Source organism: Momordica charantia (assembly GCF_013281855.1).
Source record: "Momordica charantia cultivar OHB3-1 chromosome 7 unlocalized genomic scaffold, Mcharantia_2.0 BLBB01000007.1, whole genome shotgun sequence".
Classification (NCBI taxonomy): domain Eukaryota; kingdom Viridiplantae; phylum Streptophyta; class Magnoliopsida; order Cucurbitales; family Cucurbitaceae; genus Momordica; species Momordica charantia.
Window position 1 is genome coordinate 15,725,873 of NW_028275165.1, and position 17,866 is coordinate 15,743,738.

At 31.6% G+C, this 17,866-nt stretch overlaps 3 protein-coding genes across 5 annotated transcripts; 2 read left to right on the forward strand and 1 right to left on the reverse strand.

Moving 5' to 3' along the window:
• The first annotated feature begins 999 nt into the window (after positions 1 to 999).
• LOC111024339 (large ribosomal subunit protein eL29z) lies at positions 1,000 to 1,626 on the forward strand. Its single transcript, XM_022301989.2, has 2 exons — positions 1,000 to 1,203; positions 1,305 to 1,626. Exons 1-2 carry the CDS (start codon positions 1,102 to 1,104, stop codon positions 1,383 to 1,385), a joined length of 183 nt encoding a protein of 60 aa, XP_022157681.1. The 5' UTR covers positions 1,000 to 1,101; the 3' UTR covers positions 1,386 to 1,626.
• Positions 1,627 to 3,112: 1,486 nt separating this feature from the next.
• LOC111024357 (ribosomal RNA small subunit methyltransferase G) lies at positions 3,113 to 7,476 on the reverse strand. Its single transcript, XM_022302011.2, has 9 exons — positions 7,281 to 7,476; positions 6,891 to 6,971; positions 5,780 to 5,869; positions 5,509 to 5,675; positions 4,750 to 4,819; positions 4,576 to 4,655; positions 4,381 to 4,443; positions 3,569 to 3,645; positions 3,113 to 3,383 (listed from the first exon to the last, which is right to left on the reverse strand). Exons 1-9 carry the CDS (start codon positions 7,356 to 7,358, stop codon positions 3,283 to 3,285), a joined length of 807 nt encoding a protein of 268 aa, XP_022157703.1. The 5' UTR covers positions 7,359 to 7,476; the 3' UTR covers positions 3,113 to 3,282.
• A 1,356-nt stretch (positions 7,477 to 8,832) lies between these two features.
• Positions 8,833 to 14,022, forward strand: LOC111024354 (ATP-dependent RNA helicase). 3 transcript variants are annotated; one of them, XR_002603316.2, is made up of 5 exons: positions 8,833 to 9,012; positions 9,904 to 12,331; positions 12,762 to 12,818; positions 13,135 to 13,191; positions 13,347 to 14,022. XR_002603316.2 is itself a non-coding variant. In XM_088126793.1 (5 exons), the coding sequence occupies exons 3-4, from the start codon at positions 9,928 to 9,930 to the stop codon at positions 12,767 to 12,769; spliced, it is 2,412 nt and encodes an 803-aa protein (XP_087982919.1). In that variant the 5' UTR covers positions 8,833 to 9,012; positions 9,456 to 9,656; positions 9,904 to 9,927; the 3' UTR covers positions 12,770 to 12,818; positions 13,347 to 14,022. The 3 variants fall into 3 exon arrangements, 2 of the variants coding, with proteins under 2 accessions (XP_087982919.1, XP_022157697.1); XM_088126793.1 differs by lacking the exon at positions 13,135 to 13,191 and adding an exon at positions 9,456 to 9,656; XM_022302005.2 differs by lacking the exon at positions 13,135 to 13,191.
• The last annotated feature ends 3,844 nt before the right edge of the window (positions 14,023 to 17,866 follow it).

Sequence of the window (17,866 nt, forward strand, 5' to 3'; positions counted from 1 at the left end):
ACATGTAAATACTATATATAAATATGATATATTAAAAATCGATCGCTTCCACTTCCTTGTTCCTGGCATTCTCTTCCTCTAGGTCCTCCTCCATTCATAACAAGGGCTGATCTACTGAGGGTCGAGGAGCTCCCCTGAAGTTTTTAGTATCGACTATTAGTACCTAAACTTTAACCAACAGGCAACAAAACACGTGTTCGATCGCTGCTGCTTACGTTTTTTACACATGCACGCATGCACGGTGCATGCGCACACTAAACACTCCCCATCTATAGTTCTCATCCAAATGATGCCATTGAGTAGGTAACATAAGTTAATACTATAAAATTAAAAATTATTTAATTGTTTAATTAATATATATTAAACCTTTTTTTAGATAAGCATATATATTTGTTTGTTGAAAAGTAAAAGTTCACTAATAAATATTAATATTATTAAAAAATAATAAATTCAAAATAACATAATAAATATAATATAAAAATATTAAATGGAGGTAATTTAGAGAAAAAAAAAGAGAAATTCTGAAAATCTATCCATAGCGAAGATGAACAGTTGTAAAATATTAATACAAAATTTCTGAAAATTTTTAGTGCTCGTTTGGTAATATTCTTGTTTCTTGTTTCTGTTTCTTCATTTTAATAAATGAAAAATGACTGCATGGCATAACCTCCACGAATTCAAGTATGATAAAACAATATTTTTATTTATATTTTGGAATAAAATTGAAAATTGGAACAAAAAAGAACAAATTTCTAAGAATGTTTTATAAAAAAACAGAAATAAGAAATATATTTAATTACGAAATGTTTAGATTTCTTTAAGAAAATTATAAACGGAACAACAAACATGAATGTTTTTAAACCGGCCTTTAGCTTATTGAAAATTGGAAATTTAAGCCATTTTAAGAAACTGAATGAGAATATGGCCCAAGCCCTGGCTCAATTTGTCCGGTTCAATCCGACCGACCGAACCAACGATACATACATATATAAATGTTACTTAATGTTAGGGTTTCAGACTTTGCCGCTTCCTTCAGGGTCTCATCTCCATTCTCTGTTTCTTCTCTCACGCCGCCGTTCGCCGTTCGCCGTTCCCTGAGAGATGGCCAAGTCGAAGAATCACACGGCGCACAATCAGTCCCACAAAGCCCATAAGAATGGCATCAAGAAACCAAGGAACCATCGCCACACTTCCACCAAAGGGGTATGGAATTCACTAATACCATCGCTTCTGTTTTCTTTTTTATAGAATGCTTCTTCAGAATAGTTTTAATTGTTCGTTTCGTCGATCGAATCTGTGTGTAGATGGATCCGAAGTTCCTTAGGAATCAGAGGTACGCCAAGAAACACAACAACAAGAGTGCTGATACCGCTTCTGAGGAATAGTGAAGTAGAACGCCATGAACTGGAAATTTTAGGGTTTCTGTGATTTAAGTTTGTTTCGTTTTCTCTCTTTTTTGTTGAGTAGTCTTGGATTTTTAAGCATTATTTTTTCTTTCTGGCTTCTAATGTTCTCAATCTTGCTGCATACCAATGACTTATAGATTTAGGTTATGTTTGTTTGGTAATGTGGGATGAGAGTTACAAATATTGGCAATATAAATTTAAACTTGGATTTAACTTCCCAGATTTTTGAGCTCTGTTTCTAATAGGTATTTGTAGATATTCTTTCTCTTTGATTTGTGCCAATGGGAGGTATTTTCTTCATCCAACTTCTCTGGCCTGAGAGTTCTTTGATTCTTTTTGTATGTTCCATTACTTTATCAGAACATACAGAATTGGCACAGTGATCAGCAACAGCAAGGCAAGTGAAAAGTATAGATAGGTATGAGGGATTGAGTTTAAAAATATGAACTCAATGAGCTCTGTTGGCAAATGTTGTAGGCAAATGTTGTAGGGTTATGAATTTAGAAGGGCACCCGAGTTAGTCTGAATATTCACAAATGTGAAGGAAATAAATTACCCCTTTGTAGGGTTGGTGCAATTCAAATGTCATGACAATGGCATCAGGTGTGGATTTTGGTAGTTGTCTTGAACGTTTGGAAGGCGTTAATATTTTCAATAAATGCATGCATTAGACTCGAGGGCTCGTGTTATGCTTGAACCTAGCCTAAACATTAGCTTATCCTCTTCGAGTTTTAACCAAACAGTGCCCAAGCTTCCGAGTATTTGACTGATATGTGCTCTTTGAATCCTCTTATTTCAGTTGGAGTATTTTAAAAAAGAACAAAGGAATTTACATTTTGATTTTAGAGGAGAAACTGTAGGGTTGGCCTTTCAGTTGCAGAATGGGCAAGAAAGTGAATTCAAAAGAGGTTCAAACTTGATTCAATTTTGTTCTATCTTCTTTGTGCAGTTTTGTGGTTGTCACTATACTTGCATCAATCCCACAAGATCATATTTGTATTCAAGGAGTCAAATATAGAACTAGAATCAAGTTTGATAATGATGAATGTTATTCTACTTTTGCACATCCAACTTTTTATGTTTGAAAACCTTGATTCATTTACCCGTATGACATCAAAGTGCTAGATGTGCTTTTACATCAATTCCTTCCCTAGGAGTGAGTCGAATCTCACTCCTGCTTATTTCTATCGTCCAATGATAGAGAGCATACAATTCTTTGTTCATCCTAAAAATGCCATAGAGTCTCTTTTTCGTTATTAGTTATTAATCCATTATTGAAATATAGATGTGCTCTTAGACAATATTATTCTTCTAGACGACTGGACTCTTTTTAGGAGGGTCATCTAGGAGTGTACAAACCAAACCAAAAAACCTATTTGATGGACTAAAATGAATGAATTGATGATCGAATCGCAAAACCAACAGTTTAGTCAGTTAATGTCTATCTATCCACAAATTTATTTTTTAAACAAAGCTGCATGAATTTACGTGGGTCAAAGCCAGGATCGTAACTGGAAGTTCTCACTTCGCATCAAACCAGCAGTGTTGTTTGTTAGTCAGCCTCGCATAATCTTCCAACCGATGATCTTTGACCATTGTGCACTCCTACGGCCATCTATCTTAACAGGCTGAGCAATTACTTTGAAGTTTGAGAATGTATAATATTGTTGGGCAGCACAATAACATCCCTAAGTGAGAAGACCAACTCATTGAAATGCCAAAATCTTTTCTCAACTCAATTAGAGAATCATTACAATGATTTAATAAGAGAGTAACTAAATATGAATATCAATTCAAGTGATTGTATTAGTTCATAAGGACTAGCTTTGATCAGCAAAAAGGATATATAAATACCAACTGGGAACACAATGAGGTGCTACTTGAGCTTCTTACTGAAGTCAGAGAGCTGAATAATTTGAATCTTTGGAATATTTGCTGCTTCCTCTCTCTCTTTCTGTGTGTTATATCCCCAGTCCCCTGTTAACAGTAAACCCAGATTACTACTCAATGCCCATTTTCAATCCTTGATGGCATTGAAAAGCTGCAAATTTTTGTATATATAATCTTTCAATCAATTAAATAGGGCAAATTAGAAGCAAACTCTAGTATAATCTAAAACAAATTGAAGTGGACAATTTGTTAAAACTGAGAGGAAAGGGTACCCAGATACAAATTCCAAGCATCTAACTCTGGCTCCTTGATGACATTCTTTAGGGTAGCCAATCGATCTTCTACAAAACTGGCCACATTTGAAGCACACTATTCTTAGTTGCCTCTTTATCATTATTTATTCTTTTCTTTTTGATAAATTGTTAACGAGAAAGGAGATTACGAGTAGTAACCCACTTAGGACTCATTCGATAACGTTTCTATTTCTTGTTTTTTGTTTCTCATTTTCAAGTCTTTTAGAAACATAAGCATTTGGTAATTGTTCATGTTTCTCGTTTCTTAATTTAAGAAAGTTTATGAAATTGCGTAAATTTTTTTTTAAATAATAAAATCAAAATTCTTGTATTTTGTTCTCGTTTCTAAGACACTTTTTTTTTTCAAAACATAAATTAAAGCATTATTTTATCATTATTCACTCATAAAATGCATAATATATATTTGAAAAATAAATAAAACGTAAAATTTTTTAATATTTGATTTAAAAAATTAAAGTTCATTACAAAACTTTTACTCTTTTTTTTTTAAATCTAAAATTATAAAGAACAAGAAACAAAATATAGAAACGATTATCAAACACGTTTATACTTCATTTTTCAATTAAAAAGAAAAAAACGGTTACCATATATAGTTCTATTCTTCTTTATTAAAAAAAATAATAATAATAACTGAGAAACGAGAAACGAGAAATGAAAAACGAAAAACTAGAAACAAGAATGCCACTAAACGGGCCTCCTACAAAAATAAAAAAATAAATAAAGCCAATGCTATTAATTAATGAGTGAAAATATTATGTGATATATCTTACTGCAGTTTCAGTCCTTGGTGCTCGGGCATCTTTTGGAGCAGCTTTAACACTTCTACCTTTGGACTGAAAGCAATCGTTAATTTCAGAACAAATTTTCATGATAAGTTAAACAATTCAAGGCAACATGCATGCATTTGTAGCAAAGAACCAATTTTAGTTCTAAAGATTATGCTAAAGTAGAATACTAATACATACCCTGATCCTAGACCATATATTCTTTCAGGAGGTATGGTCACTCCTGCAAGTTCTCGTAGTAGAGCATCGGCAAATCGACTCTGGATAAAGAAAAGAAGATCCGTGAGAAGGCGTGCATGTCAGTGGACAAACTTCTGTGACTTTAAAAGGATGGTTGTGTGGTCTGGACCAAACCTGCTTTGTGGTAACTACGTATATCCTTGAGCTTGCAAACTTCAGAGCATCAGGAACACCTGGATAAAATCTGTACAGGATGTTAAGCAGATACTATAGCCTTCCAAATCGAAAAGTGGAAGTGATTAGTATATGATAGTGGACAATATGTCATTCTTGATTCAATTAACATGTATTAATTCAGTCACAGCTCATATAACAGTAAAAAGAAATGGTAAAAGGGATAACTAGAAATCACAAGTGATTTTTTCTTACTGAAGCTTCGAGAAATAATGCCCATAGATATTAAAAATATCATTTCAGGTGTAAATTTAGTTGATTTCATAAACAGGAGCTAAATTTTGGAGTATCCACTCTGAGTAAGCCTAAAGTCATTCTACAGTATTGTAAAACAAGTAACGATCGAAATAAAAAACATAGCAAGGCTCATATATCAGACTCTTGATGATGGGATCACAGATACAATTCCTCACAATTCAATGGATAAGCCTCAAAGATATCCATAGTTGTGTCTTTTGTGGCTTCAGCTTAATCTTTTTGTAAGTTTTTAATGCCTAAAGATTCATAAACTCCCAACTAGCCCTCAGCCTTACTCCTCCTCAGTAAAGAGTGAAGGTCAATTGGAAAATCAAGATGCTGGAGCTCAAACATAAGAAACGAAAGCTACCAAAAAGAAGTGGTCAAATTTTTATGGTGGCTTTATCCATCGTTATTTGGAAGCAAGGCATCGATTCGATTTGAAAAGCTTGTCCATAATACCTATTTGCACCGATCCAAGTTGTTATGTCCTCATCCATCCATTGATCTCTAACCTTTCCAAAAAGGTCTATGAGAGCATCTCTATTCTCTCCCCATTCTTCCATGATGACCGGTTTGAGGTTTGACCAGTTCTCCAATATTCCAGGAACTGTGAGCCCTTCTGCAACCTTTCTAATTGAAAAAATAAATATCATGTCCGCAGAATTTCCTAAGAATGTCAACAGAACTCATTTTATAAACTGAAGCCAGAGTTGTGGGCACATATACCCACCGAAGATTTCCTAATTGAGGGTAATCTCATCTCCAACAGCAACCTCACCAGCAATAAATTTTCATATCCAGTCTCAACCACAGGGCGGACCTACCACAGTACAGGACATTAGTTATATTAACAATCTTTTTATTGGAAACTTATTTCTGCAAATGAAATTTCTTAGCGCTTCTCTCTCTTTAATACAAGTAAAATGCCCCTGAAACATTTCAAGTTTTTTTTTTTTTTTTTTTGTATAATTATGAAGTATGCAGGGGGTTTGGGACAAAAGGTAGGAAGGGTTATCATGTGGAGGATCGATATGAGAGCATTTCAAAGCTGTTTTGAAAAACACTTCTCTATTTTTGTTTTTGAAGTTGTTTCTAAGACCTGTGGCTGAATGACTTTAAATATTTAAGTTATTGTGCACTCTATTTTTTCCCTTAAATGGAAAACCGAACTTTTATTGAGAAAAATGAAAGAATGCAAAAGGGCATTATGAAAACACAACCCAATAAAAAGAGTCAAACAGAACAAATTAAGTATACAAAAAATTGCTCTAAATCCTAAACTTTATAAGAAAAAACAATTTCAATTGCTATAAAAGACAGATTCATCCACGAATACAAGCCGAAAGAAAACAAGAGAACTGTAATACAAACATGTTTTCGTTAAATTTTTGTTCTAAACGACACAAAGTTATTTTCAAAACAACAGAGGTAATTTTTATGTCTGAAATTAACTCCAGGTCCTAGAGATATCAGGTCGCTTAAACTCCTGCCCCATCATTTGCTCTTCGTAATCTCCTTCTCTGTTTGCAATTTTTCAAAATATGTCTCTTTATAAGAATACATTTTACCTTTTTTTCTGTATTTCAATCTTTATTTAACTAAGCTATATTTGAAACATAGAAACAAACCAATTTAAGTTTTCAACTTTTGGTGAAAAATTCAAACAAACTTTTAAATTATAGACAATATGTAAAAACAAATCTTATTAATTTTTAGCAGAATATGTATCAAACGCACTCTATAAAGTTTGTCATACACTTCTCAGCGAGATAGATTCACCAAATTTTTGGTTGCCCAAAAAAAAAAAAGACATAAATAACTGAAGTGCAAGAACAACTCACCGTGTACATCTGATCCACAATCCAATTCTCCAAACTCGAATCCACATTGTCGAACAAACCAGGCCATCTGACCTTAGCAGCCTAAGAACATTCAAACAGTACCACACAGCATAATCAATCAACTAACGAATTACACTTGAAAAGAAGAAGAAACAAAGAAGCCAATCCCTCACTTAAACCCTCATTCCACATTTGAATTCTGAGACAATTTCAAAACAAACAAACAATAGGCAATCGAATACATTTAAACCTCGAGTTCATCAATAGCTCAGTACCTCGAATCATGGAATTGAAGCAATTATAGTTCTCACAGGGACGAATTTTCAGTTTCCGTGATGAATTTTAGTCCATTTTCCGAACAACCAAAGAGGGGAAGTGAGAGAGGCGAACCTTAACAGCAGAAAGAGAGCTTTCTCCGCAGCTATCGCAGAGAACTCCATCGAAATCCAAAGCGTAGAGATCGCCCATCTTCTTCTTCCTCCTTTTTTCTTTTTCTATTTTCTGTGTTTTTCGGCTCTGCAACTGCCAATCGCTTGGAATGGATAATAGATAAATAAATTATATTTCAATTTCTTTCTTTCCTTTTTTTTTTCTTTTTTTCCTCTTTTTCCTTGCTTGTTTTGTTTGCTACCTCCGATTTCGAGCCCTTTCAATCGTCATGACTTCAAATGAATTCCGTGGTTTGTTACGTCCTGATTTTTTTTAATGCCATTTCAAATCCTATATTTATGTAAACAAAATTTTCAATCAAAATTATCAGATTTTTGCAAGATTTCATACAATTTCAAAATAAATTACTATTAAACATCCTCATATTTTAATTTAGAACTAATAAATTTAGATTAAAGTCTAAGTTAGTAAAATTTTATTTTATTTTTAAACATACAAACAAAAAAAAAATTAATTTAATTCATTTGAAATCATTCTCGTTCTAAACAAGATGAAAAGTTTTAAATAATTTGCCTTCCTTTGAGTTTTTAAATTTAAGTTTCGAATACTATTATGGTCCTATAGTTTTAGATTTTGTTCAATTTTAGTACTCTACTTTTAAAATCTTTATTTTGGTCTTTGTACTTTTACCATTCAATTTAATCCTAGTTCCAAAACTTTGAAAAAATGATTATTTTTTCCCTATTTGCAAAATTTTAGCATATATTTTACGTACGAGAGAAACTCTTTAATATAAAGTTATGATTACATTTCAAAAAATAGTAGTGTTGAAATTGTGTTAGAAACAATAAGACTAACAATAAAATCAAACGACGAAAAATTGTCACTTTTTAAAAGTATAGGATCAAAACAATCCTTTTAAAAATTATAGAGATTAAAATGAACAAAAATTGAAAGTATAAAAGCCAAAAAAGTAATTTAACCTTAACTTAATAACAAAAATAAAAAACTATAAATTATAAATTTAAAGTTAAAATACTGTTTTGGTTCATGAACTCTCAACTTCGTTAATTTTGGTCATCGTAGTTTGAAAATTTTTATTTTGAACTCACTTTTTTACGAGAGTCTAGAGTTCAAGCCCAAAGAAATGCGTTTTTCATTTTTTCTACTTTTTTTTTGGTTATGTTAATCAATTTATTATTATTATTGAAAACTATAATAATTATAATTATACATATAATAAATAATATATGTAATAAATAATAAAAATAATAATAATTTAGAGATGCGTTTTTCATATTTTCTACTTTTTTTATGTTAATCAAGTTATTATTATTATTGAAAACTATAATAATTATCATTATACATATAATAAATAATATATGTAATAAATAATAATTTATTGTAAAATAATAATAATGTATTGGTTGAAAAAAATATAATGTAATAAAAAAATTAATGTTAATCGATTTATTATTATTATTATTCTGGGCCCAAATAAAAAGGCCCAAATGCCCATTAGTAATTAAAAAAAAACAAATAAATGATAAAAATCCTAATACCCACCCACGAAAACAAAACACACCACCCACTCCACGAAGCCGACGCCGTTGCACGCCTTCTTTGCCGCCGCCGCTCGCCCTTGCCGCCGCCGCCGACGCTGATGCTCGCCCCTGCTGCCGCCGCAGACGCCGCCCCTGTCTCTGTTTTTCTTTTTTCTTTTGCTTCTTAGGTAAACTCTAATAACCTGACTTTTTTTTTTCTAACCCTCTGTTTTTCTTTCATTTTCATTTACTTAAAACAATTTTCTTTTTACGTCCCTTTCTTCTTTTTTTTCAACTCCAATTTTGAGTAAAATGATATTTTTTTCCTCGTGCGTTTTGTTTCTGTCCACTTAGTCTTTGTTTGAAATAGTATAAATCCAAGAATATGAATATTGAAATCGTATAGACTGGTTTTTATTTGTTCCTCATTTATTATGCTGTCACTCTCGTGTAGTTAAAATGGAGGATTAATTTTCTTGTAAACGTATGGATGAGTTACTCATTGAAAACTGAACAAGGAATCAACAAATCCTTTAGAAACAACATCATATATTCAACAAATCTAACCAAAAAGAAAAATTAAGTTACTTGGATCTGTAATAACTCTTTTTTACTCATTGCTTCAATTCAGAAGATAAATAGAAGAATGGTGGTGTAGATCTGACAAAAATGTAAATAGTTTTAGAAGAAGAAGAAAAGTAAGGGTAAACTGGAGGAGGGGTGAGTAAAGGGTTCTCATATGGCTACTTTCCCTGAGGACCACTGTCATCAAATCCTGAGAAAATGAGAGAGAGAAAAAACCAGAGGAAATTAAAAAATCTCTAGTTAACGTGTAAGTATTTTAACTTTATGTTATGTTATTTAATTTAATATATAATATATTTGTGCCCTGCTCCCTCTTGATTTCGAGTGGTAATATTGAAATACTTGATCCTACAATTGAAGTATTTGATTATGAGATTGAAATTTGGACATATTTGATTATTTAGCAAGTTTCTGGTGCTCACAATAAGTTCTTATAGCTTACTGTTGGGTATTTTTGTTATTACTTCATTTCAATTTTTTACTTTTCAATCCAGATTGACAATTTTTGCTATTAAACAATGGTTAGAGGACCTGCAACTACTATTTTAAGGATTTACTCTTCAAGAAAATGTGCCCACCGGTTTAGGATTTTTACATGGAATCGGTCGCTACATTCTGTTGGACATTATGATGATCATAGAGTTCTCCAAAGTAACCCAGAGCCTCCTTTCTCAAGAACAGCAAACCAAGTTTGGTTTAGATTGCTTTCTCATAGCCCAAAGTTTGGAGTCTTTAATAATTTCAATGTGAGACAGTTCTCATTGATAAGTGAGCACGAGGAAGATAAGGAAAGTGACGATAGTGTAAATGGTTCAAATGTGGTGGAAGTTGGGGAGTATGATGCAGATGTTGGAAAAAATATTTGCTTTGAGAATGATACTTGGTATTCAATGATGGTTACGGGTGGGGATGGCTTCAATGAGGGTAGTATTTGTGGTTCCCTTGTGGATGATTCAAAAAATAGTGATGATGACCTAAAATTAACGAAACTGAGGAGCGATGAGAGCGTCAGATCATGTGATCCTGTTGCATTATATCGTGAGCTTCGAAGTGTTGAAATGGGTGGTGCAAAGCTAGAACAATCTGAATGGTTAACTCTTCAAGAAGTATTTCGCTACTTTGTCAATTCTGGTTGGGCTTGCAATCAGGCCCTTGGTATTTACATTGGTATGTCATTTTTTCCAACAGCTGTACATAAGTTTCGAAGCTTTTTCTTCAAGAAATGCTGTACTGGTGTTGGCAAATATTTGGTGTTTCTTGGTCCGTCAGATGATGCTGTCAAATTCCTTTTCCCAATATTTGTTGAATATTGTTTAGAAGAGTTTCCAGATGAGATTAAGCGGTTTCGAAGTATGGTTGATTCAGCTGACCTTACTAAGCCACACACTTGGTTTCCGTTTGCACGAGCAATGAAACGTAAAATTATATATCATTGTGGTCCAACTAATAGTGGTAAAACCTACAATGCTTTGCAAAGGTTTATGGAAGCGAAGAAAGGGATTTATTGTAGTCCTCTTAGGTTATTGGCCATGGAAGTGTTTGATAAGGTGAATGCGCATGGTGTTTATTGTAGCCTTCTCACTGGGCAAGAAAAGAAGCTTGTACCATTTTCTAGTCATGTTGCCTGTACGGTTGAAATGGTGTCAACAGATGAGTTGTATGATGTTGCTGTCGTTGACGAGATTCAGATGATGTCAGATCCATATAGAGGATATGCATGGACAAGGGCCTTGCTTGGATTGAAAGCTGATGAGATTCATTTATGTGGGGATCCTAGTGTTCTAAATGTTGTACGGAAAATTTGTTCAGAAACTGGGGATGAGTTGCTTGAACATCACTACGAGAGGTTTAAGCCATTGGTTGTTGAAGCTAAAACACTTCTAGGTGATCTTAGAAATGTTAGATCCGGTGATTGTATTGTTGCCTTTTCCAGAAGGGAGATATTTGAGGTTAAGTTGGCAATTGAAAAACTCACCACACATCGATGTTGTGTTATTTATGGAGCATTACCACCGGAGACTCGTAGACATCAAGCAAATTTGTTTAATGATCAAGATAATGAATTTGATGTGCTTGTTGCCAGTGATGCGGTGGGAATGGGCCTAAATCTTAATATTAGGAGAGTGGTGTTTTATAACCTTGCAAAGTACAATGGGGACAAGGTTGTGCCTGTTCCTGCTTCACAAATTAAGCAGATTGCTGGAAGAGCTGGGCGCAGAGGAAGTCGCTATCCAGATGGACTTACAACCACATTAAATTTGGATGATCTTGATTACTTGATTGAGTGTTTGAAACAACCTTTCGATGATGTTAAGAAAATCGGTCTCTTTCCTTACTTTGAGCAGGTTGAGCTGTTTGCTGGGAAAGTCTCTAATCTTACATTTTGCCAGCTACTGGAAAAATTTAGTGAGAACTGTCGTCTCGATGGTTCTTACTTTTTGTGCCGGCATGATCATATAAAAAAAGTTGCAAATATGTTGGAGAAGGTCCAAGGGTTATCTCTTGAAGATCGTTTTAACTTTTGTTTTGCCCCTGTTAATGTTAGAGATCCGAAGGCAATGTACCATCTTTTGAGGTTCGCTTCATCATATAGTCACAACGTTCCTGTGAACATTGCGATGGGCATGCCAAAGGGTTCTGCTCGAAATGATTCAGAGCTGTTGGATCTTGAGACAAAGCATCAAGTATTGTCAATGTATCTTTGGTTGTCACAGCATTTCAAGGAGGAAACTTTTCCTTATGTGAAGAAGGCTGAGGTGATGGCAACGGATATTGCTGACTTGTTAGGTCAATCTTTGACAAAAGCTAATTGGAAACCAGAATCAAGGCAAGCTGGTAAACCTAAGCCTCAGCACAAAGAAGGGAATGAAAATCCAAGGTCTCCCGTGAGATTGTATGAGAAGCAAGTCATCTGTGTTTTAGGTGTGGATTTACATTCTAATACAACTTTTTACCCCCTAATAAGTTTTCGATTTTTCGTCTTTGCTTTTTGTAGCATATGAAGATGCCTTGTCGATTTCTTGCTTTTTAGTTGTTATCATTTTAGCTATTCTTAGATTTCATTTCAAAAGAAAAATAAAAGCACTTTTGTGGAAGTGACGTTTTTTACTGCTCATGATAATGCATCGCTGCCTTTCTTGTGGGAGAATTTCTTAGAAGCATTCTTCACCATAAGTGATTGTACAACTTCCTTCCTGTTAGAGTTGGCTAAGATCAAGAATAATTTTCTTTATCAAATTGAAAAGTCATGTTAGAAACACATCCCTTCTTTTCACCTTCTGCTATGGCTTCTTTATTTTTTAGTTGGTATGGTTTTGATCTACGTTACTCATCAAATAATTTATGCATGCAGATTCTTGAGTTGGTATGGGGAGACTGAAGAAAAGATACCATCATGCTTCATCCTGAGGTAAGGTTGAACATTTTTTTACTCGTAATATACTTAATACTTGGCTTTCAAACGTAATATCGACATCTATATGTTCGTTTTCTGGGTACTGTGGATAATTAGTGCAATTCCCTGTTTGGTCATTTCCCATTGATTATTGTATTTTCTTCATCAAAGTTTAGTTTCTTGGGGTTATCTTTATAACTAGTTTCTAGCATTTAATAACAAAATGGTTTAAAAAACCCTAATGGCACAGATTAAACATCCCAATCATGCAACAGAAATACCTTTCCCTCTTTTAGATCTAATACACGGCATTTGGTCGATGCCGATGCAGCTCTTTCTCTATCTTCATACTGAGCCGACTGTTGCAACCTATCCTCAAATCCAAATGGTATCTACTCCATTTTTCTGGTTTAATTTTTTATCAAGTTTCCGAGTTGTCGCCTTTTCAGTGTTTATGGTTGATGTTTGGTTGCATTGTGGAGTGTGGATTTACTCAGAAGATCTGGGGTTCATTTCTATCTGCTGATTATATGCAATTTTCAGATCAATCTCAAGAGGTACTGTAAATGCAAAAGATGGAGATTGTAACTCAAAGAGAAGGAAGCCGCAGATTGGGTTTATGGTGGCAAAGTAGCCACTAATATTGTCCTTGCTCTTTGACTCATCTCCAACTCTTATTGGAACAGTTATTCATATACATAAGGCTCCTACCAACAACGCATAGTGCACGAGGAGTCGAGATACTTGTGGAGGTGAGATAGAACAAGCCGAAGGATATCACTTCTTCGTAGTACGAGAATGATTTTGATATCTAAAAACTGAATCGATTTCATTCAACATTTGATTTAAAGAACTAAGCTTATTCTCGTGTAAGTATGTCGCGATGGATGGTATAGGGTCTATAGTACCCCTAGCACTAGACCATGAAGGGGCCGGGTCAAACCATTGACATGGAGGCTCTATAACGTCAGGAGCTACAAAGACGATGAGTAAAAAGATACTATGACTATACTGAAGCAATGGTACTATTTCAAGAAGTTATGCTAAACTCACATCTATTCTCTCCATTTGAGTATATGGGTAATACACTTTAGAAAAATCTTGCTTGCTTACTGATAAGCAAGAGCTCTATTTATGTATATAGTTCATAATGTTTTGATAAATTAGTGATGCAACAAATATTTTTGAGTCATTAAGAATTCATACTTATTTCTTATTAGGCAAGTATTGTTAGTGTAGTTTGGTGGTAGTTAATATATTGTTCTATGAATCTCTTTGACAGCTAATCATGACTTATTTTTATCTTAAAAGTATGATGAATTTATGATTTTAGTGCTATTACCTGCCTTTTTTTTTATAGTATAGCGAGTGTAAATGTAAACCTCTAAAATTTAGAAAAGTTATCGATGCTTTAACCAGTTGGACCATGTTCTTAGTTAAAAATATTATTTACTTGTTTTAATATTTTAAGATTAGTAGTAGATGGTCGTACTTGTAGCCTTCTATAATGATTTAATTGTGTTAATAAAAACAATTTTTATAGCTTTTTTTTTATAGTAGTTAAAATCTTTTTTTTTTTAGTCATATATCGGTATCTTCTTTTCGGTAAGTCCTTCATGGATGGTCATAACTTCTAGCAAATTAACATTTTTTTTAGATAATCTTCTAGCAATGCAACATTAACATCTATTTTCACTCTTAACGTGTTTATCTTCTGCCGTGAATTACTTCTCAAAAAGTCATAACATTTTATGACATGGACTACTGCGATTTTGATTTGAAATATTATCTATATGATTTTTGGTTATGGTTCATGTATTTGGCCTAGTTTATTAACTTTAACCTTAATATTTTAATTTTATATAAACGAACTGGGTTAATTAATAGGGAATGGAGAAAAATCCCATGATAGCTACCTATTTTAGGAATTAGTAATTCCTATTTGTTTCCCGTCACCATGTTGTAGAGTCAGGTGATTGCTAGTCGAGGTGCGCGTAAGTTGGTTCGGATACTCACATATATCAAAAAAGTAGTTCATTGTTGAGTTTGAACTTTTTTTTTACTAACTTAAATTTATTTTACGTTCGCTATTTCAAATTTAACTTAAATGTGTTGTTAGATTCGGGTGTTTATGTAATAATAATAACTTTTACCTCATCTTTTAGACATTTTTACTTCATTTTAGAATTTATATGTTTTAATATATATATTTTTAATTATTTTAGACAAGATGAATTATCTATTATCTTTAGAAAAAGTACACGTTATATTATCGCAAATATGATAATTTGTAATATAAACATGCATATTAGAAAATAGTGAATACGAGTATAACATAGTAGATAAAGTATTTATTACCTCCCATAACGTTTTTTTAGTTTAATAACATGCGAAAATGAGAATTCGAACATCTTCTGACTTTTTGGTCGATGATATATGTCTTAACAAATTGAATTATACATAGATTGACATTACCTTCTCTTACGTTGAAAGTATGATTATCCTCCTCCTCTTGTATTTATTGAAGAAAAAAATAAATGTGTTAGAAAGTAACTTATATAATGAGTTAATTTTAAAAATTATATTGATTGCATTATAAAAACTATTAATTAAATTTTGTTCGAACAAACTATTAATTAAAAAATGATAAAAATATATATTTTTAAAATACATCTCTAATGTTCTATTTGTAATAAATAATTATTATTATAGATTAAGACTCAACCAGAATAGAAGATTAAAAAGTTCATGGATTATGAAAAGAAAAATCATACTGGAGGTGTGATTCATTGTTAGTCATGTCGGCATAATTTAAGAATGACGTGGGATCTACTAATATTAAATAAATATTTATAAATAAAAAAGTATAGTACGACCAAAAAGAGTAGGTACTCCAGAATCTACTGCTATTACGGACACGAAAAAATTCATCTTTAGCTCCAAAAATAAAAAGAAAAAAATTACTCATTCATCTTTTAAAAATAATAATATTAAAAATTTATAAGTGAAATTTTATAGATTTAAATTGCATTTTGGCTGATCAACTTTAGATTATTTCCATTTTAATTCTGGAACTTTTAAAATATTCATTTTAGTCCTCCAAAATTCTTTAATTTGTTCTATTTTGGTCTCAAAATGTCTATTTTAGTCCATGAAAATTTTAGAAATGATCAATTTGATTCTTATTTTATTTTTTCTCTTAATAAATTGATAATGTAACTTCGAGTAAGTGAACTGACATGTTAACATAATGATGTACTCAAACTACATAGGTTGAAGGTAAGTATTAAGTAAGTGGATATTATGTAGTAAAATAACAATTTAAATACTATTTTGGTTTATATATTTTGAACTCTAATTTATTTTGGTCCATGAAATTTCAAAAGGTTCATTTTGTTCATTGACATATTAACTTTTGTTCATTTTTAGTCAACGTATTTTTAACATGTTCATTTAGTCCCTATACAAATTAACAATTTTGGCCCACGTTTTAACAAACTTATTAAGTACAGTGTCGTGCTTAAATTGTGTTAAAAAATAAGATAAAAAAAACATGAAATGACCAAAATGATCACCTTTTAAAAGTACAGGGACGAAAATAGACATATCAAAATTACGACTAAAATAGATAAAAGTTGAAAATAAAATGACCAAAGTGGCGTCTACCATGGCACATCAAAACTTTACGTCGAGGGACTCAAATTCGTGTAGAGAAAATTTAAAACGCATTGATATATATTGATGTCAATTTATATATTTTGATATTAGTTTGTCCAAGAGAAAGCATGACTAGTTTTTCTACATAAATTGATATAATAAGTAGAATTATTTTTTCTTTTATAATAATTATAATTTTTGTATGCAATTAAATTTTTAAAAGTAATTTTACTAAAAAAATTAAACAAACTTTTATTAATTAATATTTCCATTTATATTTGATATCATGAAAAAAAAAACTAAAACTATAAGTTGTATATTTGTTACTATTTCATACTTACAAATATTTTATAGATAATGTTATTTTAAAAAAATGGCTTCGTCACTTCACAAAATTATAAATAAAAAATTTATTTTATTTTATTATTAAATTCAAATGGTGGTTAACAAACTTCTCTCATTCTCAAATAAATGCTCCTTTTAATATAAATTAAAATTTACAATAAAATTAATTTGAGTTATTGGTTTGTAATTCAACAAAAATTAAAGGGGTATAATAGTCCTAAAATATTTGTTAGAGATCGTACCTTTTTAATATATTATAGATTATAGATTATAGACTAGTTAATCTCACGTTGCACGTGGTTATAAACATTTTAATATAATATTTCTAACAATTTAACGTATAGAATAACACTCAACAGAACTTTTAAATGCACTAATATTTTGTTTCAAATAAAATATATTTAATATAATATTTCTACCAATTTAACATATAGAATAATTAACCACTCAGAATTTTTAAATGGTACTAATATTTTGTTTCAAATAAAATATATTATTCGTTGTCAATTTTTCTTTCTTAAGAAAACAACAATAATCTTTTTGTGTGTTTTCTTAAATTATTTACTCATTCTTTTATCTTTTGTATATTATGTAATAAGGAAGAATGAGCCAAAATTAAAGAATTGAAATTTGAGAGAGAAACTGAATACCATGTATGCCATGAAATCATTGAAAAAATGTGGAATAAAGAATCACATCACCAAGAAAAATAAAATAAGAACAACAACAATCAGAAAGTCATATTAAGATAAATAAGAAAACTAATACTAAAATATAACATGAATATATTTTAAAACGTGAAAAGAACCTTGACTAAATATAAAAACACGAAGGTATCATTAATATATAACTTAAAAGCAATGCACATAAAAATATTAAAATAAACTAAAAGAAATAAAAGTTGAAGATAATACGAATACATGATTTTGTTACTATACCTCTTAATCGATTAAATATGTTTCTAGAATCTCAAATATTCTTTTGACATGGTTCAATTTTCACTCATAAAGATAAGAAAAATCTTCATTAATATTTTGGAAATGAGTTTTAGGTCATAAAAG

Excerpts from the sequence above, each read along its gene's own strand:
- LOC111024354 (XM_088126793.1), top strand. The coding sequence starts at position 9,928 with ATGGTTAGAGGACCTGCAACTACTATTTTAAGGATTTACTCTTCAAGA.
- LOC111024357 (XM_022302011.2), bottom strand. The coding sequence starts at position 7,358 with ATGGGCGATCTCTACGCTTTGGATTTCGATGGAGTTCTCTGCGATAGC. Across the intron at positions 4,656-4,749 it reads ACGTAGTTACCACAAAGCAG|AGTCGATTTGCCGATGCTCT; the intron begins GTTTGGTCCAGA and ends TTCTTTATCCAG. Across the intron at positions 4,444-4,575 it reads ATATATGGTCTAGGATCAGG|TCCAAAGGTAGAAGTGTTAA; the intron begins GTATGTATTAGT and ends GATTGCTTTCAG.
- LOC111024339 (XM_022301989.2), top strand. The coding sequence starts at position 1,102 with ATGGCCAAGTCGAAGAATCACACGGCGCACAATCAGTCCCACAAAGCC. Across the intron at positions 1,204-1,304 it reads GCCACACTTCCACCAAAGGG|ATGGATCCGAAGTTCCTTAG; the intron begins GTATGGAATTCA and ends ATCTGTGTGTAG.